The 13,346-nt window shown below is 45.4% G+C and overlaps 1 protein-coding gene across 1 annotated transcript in view; it reads right to left on the bottom strand.

Moving 5' to 3' along the window:
- The window catches only part of rad51b (RAD51 paralog B), a 582,669-nt gene that overhangs the window by 31,976 nt on the left and 537,347 nt on the right, over window positions 1-13,346 (bottom strand). Inside the window, exon 11 of the mRNA XM_060828790.1 lies at window positions 4,379-4,477. Coding sequence (XP_060684773.1) covers window positions 4,379-4,477 — 99 coding nt within the window. The remainder of the gene's footprint in view (window positions 1-4,378; window positions 4,478-13,346) is intronic.

The raw sequence follows: 13,346 nt of genomic DNA, 5'->3' as shown, positions 1-13,346 counted from the left end.
AGCCAGAGAAGAACTATTGGACAGACAAAGGAGTGGGTAACGGTCAGCCTGGGAGAATGAATAGCTGCTAATGGGACAATTAGTGGCTAACAATGGGTTGTGTGTAATAGCAAACCATTTGTTAACAAGGCCTGTTGTGTGGGGTTGGGGAAGGTGCCTCAAGGTCTAAAATTGTTGAACTCGATATTACGTCTCGAAGTGTAGAGTTCCCAAGCAGAAAATGAGATGCTGTTCTTCCAGCTTGTGCTGAGCTTCACTGGAGCATAACAGGAGGCCTCTGAGATGGAGATATTGGCTGGGAACGGGGTGGTGTGTTGAAGTAGCAGGCAATGGGAAGTTCATGGCCTTTTTTTGCGATGGAATGTAGGGGTTCTGAGAAGCAATCACCCAGCCCATGCTTCGTTTCCCTACTATGGTGTAGCCTACTAAATATCTGAATCAGGATATCTGATCTGATAGGTGGGAAGGGCGGCACATTGCCTAGCACTGTTACCTCACAGCTCCACGAACCCAGGTTCGATTCCAGCCACTGTCTGTGTGGAGTTTGCACATTCTCCCCGTGTCTGCGTGGGTTTCCTCCGGGTGCTCCGGTTTCCTCCCACAGTCCAAAGATGTGCGGGTCAGGGTGAATTGGCCATGCTAAATTGCCCGTAGTGTTAGGTGCATTAGTCAGAGGGAAATGGGTCTGGGTGGGTTACTCTTCGGAGGGTCGGTGTGGACATGTTGAGCCGAAGGTCCTGTTTCCACACTGTAGGGAATTAGAGTAACATATCTGATATAGGTAGATATGAATAGCCCCACGGAAATATTTGAGTTAGAATACCTGGTCTGACATATCTGAATTACAGCTGAAAAGTGTGGTGCTGGAAAAGCACAGCAGGTCAGGTAGCATCTGAGGAGCAGGAGAGCTGATGTTTTGGCATAAGCACTTCATTAGAAATATGCGGAGGGAGAGCAAAGGGGGCTGAGAGATAATAGGAGAGGGGTGGGGCTGGGGGTGGCAGGTAGCTGGGAAGGTGATAGGTGGATGCAGGTGGGGGTTGATAGTGATTGGTTGGAGCAGAGCAGATAGGTGGGTGGGATGATGGACAGGTTGACAGTTCAAGAGGGCAGTGCCAAGTTGGAGGGTTGGATCTGGGATGAGATTGGGGGGAAGGGGAGATGAGGAAACTGGTGAACTCAATGTTGATCTCATGTGGGTTGGAGGGTCCCAACTAGAAAGATGAGGCGTTCTTCTTCCAGGTGTCAGGGGGCTTGGATTTGGCAGTGGAGGAGGCCCAGGGCTTGCATGTCCTTGGTGGAGTGGGTGTGTTGAAGTGTTCAGCCATGGGGTGGTGGGGTTGTTTGATGCATGTGCCTCAGTGATCTTCTCTGAAACATTCCATGAGTTGGCGTCCTGTCTCCCCAGTGTAGAGGAGACCATATTGAGAGCAACGGACACAGTAGATAAGGTGTTTGGAGGTGCAGGAAAATTTCTGCCAGATGTGGAAGGATCCTTTGGGGCGAGATGGGGGCGCAGGTGTTACCCCTCTTGCAGTGGCAGGGGAAGGTGCCAGGAGCGGAGGGTGGGTTGGTGGGGGGCGTGGACTGAAGGAGGGAGTCGCTGAAGGAATAGTCTCTGCGGAATGGTGATAGGGGTGGGGAGGGAAATATATTTCTGGTGGTGGGGTCTGACTGTAGGTGGCAGAAATGCCGGGGGATGATGCGTTGTATCTGATGTGCCTTAATCTGATTATTCGCTCTGACATACCTGAATAGCTGCTTGGAAATACCTGAATCCCTGATCTGATATACCTGAATAAGAATGCTTGTAATCTTGAATGAGAGTACCAGGTCTGACATGCATGAATCTGAGTACCTGGCATGAAGTACATGAACCAGAGTGTGGGTGATCTGATGTCCCTGAATCTGAATGCCTGATCTGACGTACTTGAATTAGAGTATGGTGATATATCTGAATTTAAATACAGAATCTGACATATCTGACAAACCTGAATTATGCTCCGATATACTTGAATGCTATACTGCCACATATTTGCCCACTCACTCAGTTTGTCCAAATCTCACTGAAGCATCTCTGCATCCTCTTCACAGCTCCCACCCCCAGCCAGGTTTGTGTCATCTACAAACGTGGAGATATGACAGATAGTTCCCTCATCTGAATCATTAATATATATTGTTAATAGCTCAGGGTCCTAGTGCCGACCCCTGCAGTACCCCATTGTCCACTGTCATTCAGAAAAACATACGTGTTTATTGCTACTCCTAGTTTCCAGTCTGCCGAACAGTTCTCTACCCATGTCAAGAGTGTGTAGTTGGTGCTGGAAAAGCACAGCAGGTCATGCAACATCGGAAGAGCAGGAGAATCAATGTTTTGAGCAGGAGCCCTCCGTGTCAATGCACTTCCCCCAATCCCTTTCGCTTTACTTTTCCACGCTAATCTCTTCTGCAGCATCTTATTGAAAGCATTCTGAAAGTTCAAGTAAACCACATCCATTGGCTCCCCCTTAATCGACTCCATGGTTAGATTTGTCAAGTGTCATTTCCCTTTTATAAATCCATGAATTTCACCAGAATTCTGGTCCCCATCTCTGCAGCATGTACTGATGTCAGATTTCTCTTTGGAAATTTCTTGGGGAGGGGGGAGTGAGGAACGTTTGATTGGGTTAGGTGTCATGGTAGTGAGATCCCAATCAAAAACTGAATTAGTCCTCAGTAAATAGGCAAATACCATCAGAAGTTGCCAGTGTAATAAACAGCACAACACAGCCTTACACGTATAGCAGATAGTCGATATGTGTAGTGGTTTTTCATTCATTTATGAATGCAGAACTATAGTTTTGATGCAACATTGACCTAAATGACCTTGAACGGTGTGCTCTGATCATTGGTGGCATGAGGGCCCTTGGCAGTGTGGGTAATTCCCTCCCTGGTGACCGATGAGCTGCTCCTTGCCTGACTTGTCACATTGGGTACTCCATCTTCAATCTGCGATAATACTGCCAGGCTGGGCATTAACCTTCCTTAGGCCTCCCTTCTCCCATGAAAACAATAGTAAATAAATGAGTGCCAGATCTGGATGGATCAGTAACTCAGGTCAGTGTTCAGCCACTTTGACCCTTCTACGTTGACCATTCTGGTTTCCTTGTGGGTCACTTTCCCAGTCAGGACACCCCAGGCCTCAAAGCCTTGCTGTTCTTTCCTGTCACAAAACCTTGGAACTCCCTCCTTACCAGCAGTGTGGATTTATCTATACCACTTGGGCTGCAGTTATTCAAGAAGACAGCTTATTAACAACCTTCCAAGGGGCAATTAGGGATGGGCAATAAGTCATACCATTTCCAATAACGAGCATTTCTAGATGAGAGAGAGAAAAAAAGTTGATTTTCTGCGTTCCTTCTCAGAGTACACCCAAATTCACTATAATGCGATCGATGAATTGGGGACACTGTTTCTAAAGCACAAACATATAAAGCATGGATTGTTTGTAATGTGTTTCCAGCCCCATTAGTTTAAATGGTGCTGCTCCTAAACGATTTTCTTAAACACGGCCTTGCATGGCAACAGAACTACCGTGTCACAGCAAAACCGACAGTACTCCTTTTGGCTCACATTCCCATCAACCTTTGCACTGTCAGCAAACATCAATGCATTGCACTCAGGGTCTTTGTCAATGTCACTAATACAGATTGTAAATACCTGAGGCCCCAGACCTGCATTTTACTAGTTCCGATCTGCCAACTTGGAGATGCCCCATTGATTCCTACTCTATATCTTCAGTCATAGGCGGCATGGTGGCACAGTGGTTAGCACTGCTGCCTCACAGCGCCAGAGACCCGGGTTCAATTCCCGCCTCAGGCAACTGACTGTGTGGAGATTGCACGTTCTCCCCGTGTCTGCGTGGGTTTCCTCTGGGTGCTCCGGTTTCCTCCCACATTCCAAAGATGTGCGGGTCAGGTGAATTGTCCATGCTAAATTGTCCGTAGTGTTAGGTAAGGGGTAAATGTAGGGGTATGGGTGGGTTGCGCTTCGGCGGGTCGGTGTGTACTTGTTGGGCCGAAGGGCCTGTTTCCACACTGCAAGTAATCTAATCTAGTCTATTAACCAATTCTCCACCATGTTAAAACACCAGCCCCAAACCCCATGAGCTCTTCTGTTATCAAACTCTTGCTTGGTCACCTTATCAACAAGTTTGGGAATTCAAGTGCACTACAGCTCCCCCTTTACCTATCGTTACATTTACGTCAACACAATACTCACTAATAAATTTGTCAGACGTGATTTCCCTTTTGCAAACTACACTGACTTTGTTTCATCACAGTCCGATTTCAAAGTGGATTGTTAAAACTTTCTTGATAGTATTTTCCTGTTGACTTACGTTTTCTTTCCTTCTTCCCTGTTTTCTTTTCCCTCTTCTCTTGATTAGCAGTGTTACTTTTGCCATCTTCCCCCAGTCCAGAAGCCTGGCCTGGAATAACTGAAATAAAATACCTGAATTTCAAATACATGAATGAGATTACCAGAATCAAAACATCTGAATCAAACTTAAATAACAGAGTCAAAAAGTGTGATGCTGGAAAAGCACAGCCGAGGAGCAGGAGAGTTGACGTTTCCGGTATAAGCCCTTCATCAGGAATGAGGGAGACCCAAGGGGGTGGAGACATAAATGGAAGTGGGGGGTGGAAATGGGCTGGGGGAAACTGGGAATGCTAAAGGTAGATGGAAGTGGGGGATGATGGTAATAGGTTGGAGCAGAGGATGGAACAAATAGGTGGGAAGGAAGATGGACAGGTAGAACAGTTCAAGAGAGCAGTTGGAGGGTTGGATCTTGGGTTGAGGTGGGGGGAGGGGACATGAGGAGCGGGTCTGCTTCCGGGCCGAGGAGATGACCTGCAGGGTGCAGTGGGAGAGACACTCACTGAGATCCTTGTAGAGGGAGGAGAAGAACTTCTTCAAAGTGGACATCCTTGGAAGAAGCTTCACAGTAAGGTTATAATCAACTAGGAGACAGTGAGGACTACAGATCAGGCTGTGCTTTTCCAGTGCCACACCTTTTGGCTCTGACTTCCAGCATTCTCCTCTGTCCTGAAATAACAGTGTTAATAATTCTTCACTGAAATATCTGCATTTAAATACCTGGAATAAATATATACTTAATTACTCACCTGATTTGAAATTCAAAGCTGATCACCAACAAAGTGTATCGAGTTTGTTTTTGGTATGTAAGGCTTTTTAAAAGACATGGAGCAAAAATGACATAAGGAATTGAGGTGCAGATCAGACCAGATCTAACCAAGCAACCCTCATTTAACTGAGTAGGCCTGATCAAACTGAGTAGGCCTGACGAAGTTATGTAGGTCTGATCTGGTTGGGCCTGATCTGACTCAACAGGCCTGATCTAACTCAGCAGGCCTAGCCTGAGTAGGCCTGTTCTAACTGAGCAGGCTGGATCTAACTGTGTAGGCATAATCTAAACATGTGGGCCTGATCAAATCATGTGGGCCTTATCCAACCAAGTAGACCTGATATAACTGAGTAGGCCTTATCTAACCGAATAGGCCTGAATCTAACTGAGTAGGCCTCATCTAATCAAATATGCCTGGTCCAATTGGATAGACTTTATCTAACCAAGCAAACCTGATCTAACTGAACAGGCCTGATCTAACCACATGAGCTTGATCCAACCATGTAGGCCTGAACAAACCAATCAGGCCTGATCTAACTGAGCAGTCCTGGTTGACTGAATGTCCAACTGCTCTTCCTGATGTTCCCAAGCTGAGGTTAAAGTGTAAAACAGTGAGAACAGAGCAAAAGAGTGCCAGCCTTTCACTGCTGGAGATACACCACTTGGTCTGTATACCCTTATACTTTTAACCAGCATCAAACTTGTTAGAAACATGAAATGCATGTTTTGGCCTATGGCAGAGTGGACCAAGTTCCAGGAATATTCTGGAAACATTCCTGAGGTGGAGGTTAGGCAAAGGTTAATAAGATGCATGTATTACAAGTTCTTCTTTCATTTCAAAGCAATACTTGGCTCCCTTTCATAATGGCATATTGTTTTCAAACACATAATTAAACCCTTACAGTCAGAAGGTCTGCTGACTTCTTGTCCTGATATAAAAATACATAAAACTTCGAAAGCTAGCAAAAGCTGCCCAACTAAAACAACTCCCACAGCTTCCAAAAAAAACCCAGCAGAAGAAAACATCACTGAGTACAGCCCTCTGCGACAAGGAATGAGACTGAAAGTGCAGAGGGAGTCTTGTACTTCAAACTCCAAGTGTACCCGACATCTGATCACTTCGAGGGTGGGGAGGGTTGGATTTTGAGGAAGGAGTGGATTTAGCACTTACTGACTTCACCAGCTTTATTTTCCAGGCAGCTGTAGAGGAATTAGATTCTCTTCCCCTCATCAACGTCCCATTTTCTGAACATTTTAAAAGTATGTTTGAATTCAGTAAACGCTCAGATATTTCAAATGGAAAGGATTCATTCTTCAAGCCACAAACTCTGAACCTATTTCTGAAGATTTTACCTCATGACTTTCCCCGTCCAGTTCCATACTGTCGGAATGAATTACCAAAGGAAATGGAAGAAATACTTATATTTCTTTCTAATGGCTCCATTTATTTTCTTTCTGAGTTGCACCCAGGAGAGTAATCCTTAATCCTGCAGGATTGGCAACACTATCCTTCATTCTCCAAGATATACCTTAATGTGCCTTGACAGGCAAAAGTAACCAGTGGGTTCAGAGAGGGTGATAGCAGGGAGTAGAAATGGAAAATTAAGAACGTGAATTTTGAGTAACACTGGGGTATAATAAGATTTAAAACTACAGACCAGAAGTTGAGAAGAAGCTGGAATGAAACTCTCCAAAAGAGTTCAAAGCTTCTGAAGAAATAGGGCAGCACAGTGGCTCAGTGGTTAGCTCTGCTGCCACTAGGGACCCGAGGTTGAATCCATTCTCGGGTGATTGTCTGTGTGGACTTTGCTCATTCTCCCCGTGTCTGTGTGTGTTTCCACCGGGTGCTCTGGTTCCCTCCCACAGTCCGAACACCTGCAGGTTAGGTGGATTGGCCATGGGAAATGCAGCGTACGAGGTAGGGAAGTGGGTCTGGGTGGGATGCTCACCAGGGGGTTGGTGAGAACTTGATGGGTTGAATGACCCGCCTCTACACTCTAGGGATTCTATGATGGGGGGACGAGAGGAGCAGGCAGCACTCTGCACAGATTAGATTACTTACAGTGTGGAAATAGGCCCTTCAGCCCAACAAGTCCACACCGACGCGCAACCCACCCATACTCCTACATATACCCCTTACCTAACACTACGGGCAATTTAGCATGGCCAATTCACCCTGACCTGCACATCTTTGGACTGTGGGAGGAAACCGGAGCACCCGGAGGAAACCCACGCAGACACGGGGAGAACGTGCAAACTCCACACAGTCAGTCGCCTGAGGCGGGAATTGAACACAGGTCCCTGGCACTGTGAGGCAGCAGTGCTAACCACTGTGCCACCGTGGAGGCATTTGTTCGGGTATTGTAAAGGCAAACACTTAGGTTAATATGTCACCTGAAAGATGGTACGGCTGGGCATGCAGCACACCCCCTCAGTGTGAGGGGTGGATTATAACCAGTCATTAATTTATTTCACAGGTACATCCACAGAACCTATTACCCGGATAGAAAGGACACAAACTCATTGAAGTGCTGACCCCGATCTTTCACCAAGGTTCATTTTCTAACATTGTCAACATGACTCATTTAGCAAAAACTTACATCACACTATGTCTGCACACCAAATCTAAACCTCCTTTTATAAACACAGAAAATGCTGGAGAAACTCGGCAAGTCTGGCAGCATTTGTGGAAAGAGTTAACGCTTTGTGTCATAGAGTCATAGAGATGTACAGCATGGAAACAGACCCTTCGGTCCAACCCGTCCATGCCGACCAGATATCCCAACCCAATCTAGTCCCACCTGCCAGCACCTGGCCCATATTCCTCCAAACCCTTCCTGTTCATATACCTATCCAAATGCCTTTTAAATGTTGCAATTGTACCAGCCCCCACCACATCCTCTGGCAGCTCATTCCATACATGTACCACCCTCTGTGTGAAAAAGATGCCCCTTAGGTCTCTTTCATATATTTCCCCTCTCACCCTAAACCTATGGCCTCAAGTTCTGGACTCCCCGAACCCAGGGAAAAGACTTTGTCTATTTATCCTATCCATGCCCCGCATGAGTTTATAAACCTCTATAAGGTCACCCCTCAGCCTCTGACGCTCCAGGGAAAACAGCCCCAGCCTGTTCAGCCTCTCCCTATAGCTCAAATCCTCCAACCCTGGCAACATCCTTGTAAATCCTTTCTGAACCCTTTCAAGTTTCACAACATCTTTCCGATAGGGGAGAGACTAAAACTGCACTAATATTCCAATGGTGGCCGAACCAACATCCTGTACAGAAGCAACATGACCTCTCAACTCCTGTACTTAATACTGACCAATAAATGAAAGCATCCCAAAAGCCTTCTTCACTATCCTATCTACCTGCGATTCCACTTTCAAGGAGCTATGAACCTGCACTCCATGGTCTCTTTGTTCAGCAACGCTCCCTAGGACCTTACCATTAAGTGTATAAGTCCTGCTAAGATTTGCTTTCGCAAAATGCAGCACCTTGCATTTATCTGAATTAAACTCCATCTGCCACTTCTCAGCTCATTGGCCCATCTGGTCAAGATCCTGTTGTAATCTGAGGTAACCCTCTTCGCTGTCCACTTCACCTCCAATTTTGGTGTCATCTGCAAACTCACTAACTGTACCTCGTATGCTCGCATCCAAATCATTTATGTAAATGATGAAAAGTAGTGGACCCAGCATCGATCTTTGTGGCACTCCACTGGTCACAGGCCTCCAGTCCGAAATTCAACCCTCCACCACCACCCTCTGAGTTCTACCTTCGAGCCAGTTCTGTATCCAAGTGGCTAGAGATCTAACCTTACTGACCAATCTTCCATGGGGAACCTTGTCGAACGTCTTACTGGAGTCCATATAGATCACATCTACCGCTCTGCCCTCATCAATCCTCGTGTCTGGTATGCCTCTTCTTCAGCACGCCTTTTGAATGCTCTTAAACATGTTCCTGATTCATAAAAATCCAGATATTATAATAGACTTCTCAAGATCAAATCTTTCAAATATATTCAATCACAATTCTGTGCAAATTACTGCTTACTAAACAGCATTCAATGCTCTAATGTAGTGAACCATCCTAATTAGATTCCCTACAGCGTGGAAACAGGCCCTTTGGCCCAACAAGTCCACACCGATCCTCCAAAGAGCAACCCACCCAGACCCATCCCCCCTCTGACTAATGCACCTAACACTACAGGCAATTTAGTATGGCCAATTCACCTAACCTGCACATCTTTGTGATTGTGGGAGGAAACCCACGCAGACACGGGGAGAATGTGCAAACTCCACACAGACAGTCACCCGAGGCTGGAATCGAACCTGGGATCCTGGTGCTACGAGATAGCAGTGCTAACCACTGAGCCACCGTGCCACTCCTAATGATTCCCACAGAAATGCTACCAGACAAAACGCAGGTTACACAGGAAATATTAGGGATGATGCCCAAAACAGAGTTGGAGAGGTTTTGGGAGGTATTATTGTGATATTATTAGCCTAGTGGTGCATAAGGCCAACACACTCCCATACTCTTGCAACATTCACTTTATAGTAAGGCTCTCAATGTAGGGATTGAAAATCTCTATCACTGATCTGTGAAATAACCATTATCTTGTCTCTGCATTCAGGAGCTGGGTTAGTACATATTGTAATGATGTAGCATCAAACATTGCAAATTTTGTCAAACTTAATAAAGACTGACTGCATACTTGTTAAGTCTTCAGTACCACCATGAGGCTGCTGAGTGAACTATCTCCCAGTAATCATGTAATCTTATATTAGTCTCCAAGGAGAATGTGAGCAATTTATTTCCATATTACACTAAATCCTCCATCAAGTCTTGATCACCACCCATTATGTTATATCTCCCTGTCTCTGGGTTCATCTCTGATTCACAGAGATTACCATTGTGCTGGTTTGGCACAAATACCCAACCCTGTTCTCTGCTGTGTTGGAGGGAATTGGGAAACATGAGCTCTCCATGCATTCTTTCAAACCTGTTAGTCAGTGTTAGATGATACAGGTCCATCCTTCAGGCATCCCAAAGAACTGGTCCACTCTGTATTACATCATTTCCTTGTAGAAACAAATCAACTCCTGATTCTTTGAACTAGTACACTGTCTGCCTCCACAAGATAGGATCACGGATGTAGAGTTTCCTCAAGTATTTGGACTAGGTGACATTGGTCACAAATACACATCGATTCTCCTGCCTGGAGGTTCAATAGTAAGTTCGTTCTGTGACAATGACTGTAAATCTGGGTCGACTGCAATGATACACATTCCCCTTCTCCATTCCCCTTGTCCAAATCTGCTTCTGTGAAACATGGCATATGTAAGAATTGAAAGTAGAGCACGTGGGTTCCTCTCCATAAAAAGCTGCATGAATCCAGGTCATCCTGAAACAGGGTAGAGTGATACATGAGCTTTTTTTAAAAAAACTTTTACTGTACTCAATCATCCTTTGGTTTCACTGATAGCGTTGGCCGTCTCAGTGAACTAGTCATGTGAAAAGACCCTGAGGATTCAATTAATGCATTGAAACAATGGTAGGCAAATTGCAGGCCTCTGTCCAAAATAACAAGAACTGAAAGCTCATGTTTGGTGAAAATCCCTTCCCAGAATGCAAATGGGATTGTATTATAGACCCCCTAATAGTCAGAGGGAAATTGAGAAACAACCTTGTAAGGAGATCTCAGTTATCAGTAAGAATAATAGGGTGGTTATGGTAGGGGATTTTAACTTTCCAAACATAGATTGGGACTGCCATAGTGTTAAAGGTTTAGATGGAGAGGAATTTGTTAAGTGTGTACAAGACAATTTTCTGATTCAGTATGTGGATGTACCTACGGGAGAAGGTGCAAAACTTGACCTACTCTTGGGAAATAAGGCAGGGCAGGTGACTGAGATGTCAGTGGGGGAGCACTTTGGGGCCAGCAACCATAATTCTATTAGATTTAAAATAGGATAGACTGGATCTGAAGTTCTAAATTGGAGGAAGGCTAATTTTGACGTTATTAGGCAAGAACTTTCAAAAGCTGATTGGGGGCAGATGTTCGCAGGTAAAGGGACGGCTGGAAAATGGGAAGCCTTCAAAAATGAGATAATGAGAGCCCAGAGATAGTATGTTCCTGTTAGGGTGCACGGCAAGGCTGGTAGGTGTAGGGAATACTGGGCGACTGAAGAAATTGAGGGTTTGGTTAAGAAAAAGAACGAAGCATATGTCAGGTATAGACAGGGCAGATCGAGTGAATCCTTAGACGGCATAGGAGTATACTTAAGAAGATCAAAAAGAAGACATGAGATAGCTTTGGCAAATAGAGTTAAGGAGAATTCAAATGGTTTTTAAAAATACATTAAGGGCAAAAGGTTAATTATGGCCCCTCAAAGATCAGCAACGCAGCCTATGTGTGGAGCCACAGGAGATGGGGAGATACTAAATGAGTATTTCACATCAGTATTTACTGTGGAGAACGACATGGAAGATCTAGAATGTGGGGAAGTAGATGGTGACATCTTGAAAAATGTCCACATTACAGAGGAGGTGGTACTGGATGTCTTGGAATGCATAAAGGTGGATAAATCCCCAGGACCTGATCAGGTATACCTTAGAACTCTGTGAGAAGCTAGAGAAGTGATTGCTGGGCCCCTTGCGGAGATATTTATATCATTGGTAGCCACAGGTGAGGTGCCGTAAGACTGGAGGTTGGCTAATGTGGTGCCACTGTTTAAGAAAGATGGTAAGGACAAGCCAGGGAACTATAGACCGGTGAGCCTGACCTCGGGGTGGTGGGCAGATTTTTGGAGGGAATCCTGAGGGACAGGATGTACATGTATTTGGAAAGGCAAGGACTGATTAGGGATAGTCAACATGGCTTTGTGCAGGAGAAATCATGTCTCGCAAACTTGATTGAGTTTTTTGAAGAAGTAACAAAGAGGATTGATGAGCACAGAGCAGTTAGATGTGATCTATATGGAATTCAGTAAGGCATTTGACAAGGTTCCCCATGGGAGACTGGTTAGCAAGGTTAGATCTCATGGAATACAGGGAGAACTAGCCATTTGGATAGAGAACTGGCTCAAAGGTAGAAGACAGAGGGTGGTGGTGGAGGGTTGTTTTTCAGACTGGGGGCCTGTGACCAGTGGAGTGCCACAAGGATTGGTGCTGGATCCACTACGTTTCATCATTTACATAAACAACTTGGATGTGAACATGGGAGGTATGACTAGTAAATTTACAGATGACACAATTGGAGGTGTAGTGGACAGCAAAGGTTACCTTGGATTACAACAGGATCTTGACCAGATGGGCCAATGGGCTGAGGAGTGGCAGATGGAATTTAATTCAGATAAATGTGAGGTGCTGCATTTTGGGAAAGCAAATCTTAGCAGGACTTATACACTTAATGGTAAGGTCCTGGGGAGTGTTGCTGAACAAAGAGACCTTGGAGTACAAGTTCATAGCTCCTTGAAAGTGGAGTCGCAGGTGGATAGGATACTGAAGAAGGTGTTTGGTATGCTTTCCTTTACTGGTCAGAGTAAATGACATTAGATAGATTACTTACAGTGTGGAAACAGGCCCTTCAGCCCAACAAGTCCACACTGACCCGCCGAAGCACAACCCACCCATACCCCTACATTTTACCTATTACCTAACACTATGGGCAATTTAGCATGGCCAATTCACCTAACCCGCACATCTTTGGACTGTGGGAGGAAACCGGAGCACCCGGAGGAAACCCGCAGACACGTGGAGAATGTGCAAACTCCACACAGTCAGTCGCCTGAGGCGGTAATTGAACCCGGGTCTCTGGCGCTGTGAGGCAGTATTGAGTACAGGAGTTGAGAGGTCATGTTGCAGCTGTACAGGAAATTGGTTAGGCCACTTTTGGAATATTGTGTGAAATTCTGGTCTCCTTTCTATCAGAAGGATGTTGTGAAACTTGAAAGGGTTCAGAAAAGATTTACAAGGATGTTGCCAGGGTTGGAGGATCAGAGCTATAGGGAGAGGCTGAACAGGCTGGAGCTGTTTTCCCTGGAGCATCAGAGGCTGAGGGGTGACCTTCTAGAGTTTTATAAAATCATGAGGGACATGGATAGGATAAATAGACACAGTCTTTTCCCTGGGGTCAGGGAGTCCAGAACTAGAGG

The sequence above is a fragment of the Hemiscyllium ocellatum genome, chromosome 8, assembly GCF_020745735.1.
Source record: "Hemiscyllium ocellatum isolate sHemOce1 chromosome 8, sHemOce1.pat.X.cur, whole genome shotgun sequence".
NCBI lineage: Eukaryota > Metazoa > Chordata > Chondrichthyes > Orectolobiformes > Hemiscylliidae > Hemiscyllium > Hemiscyllium ocellatum.
The sequence above is the reverse complement of the archived record's forward strand: the minus strand, read 5'-3'. Positions and strand labels throughout refer to the sequence as shown.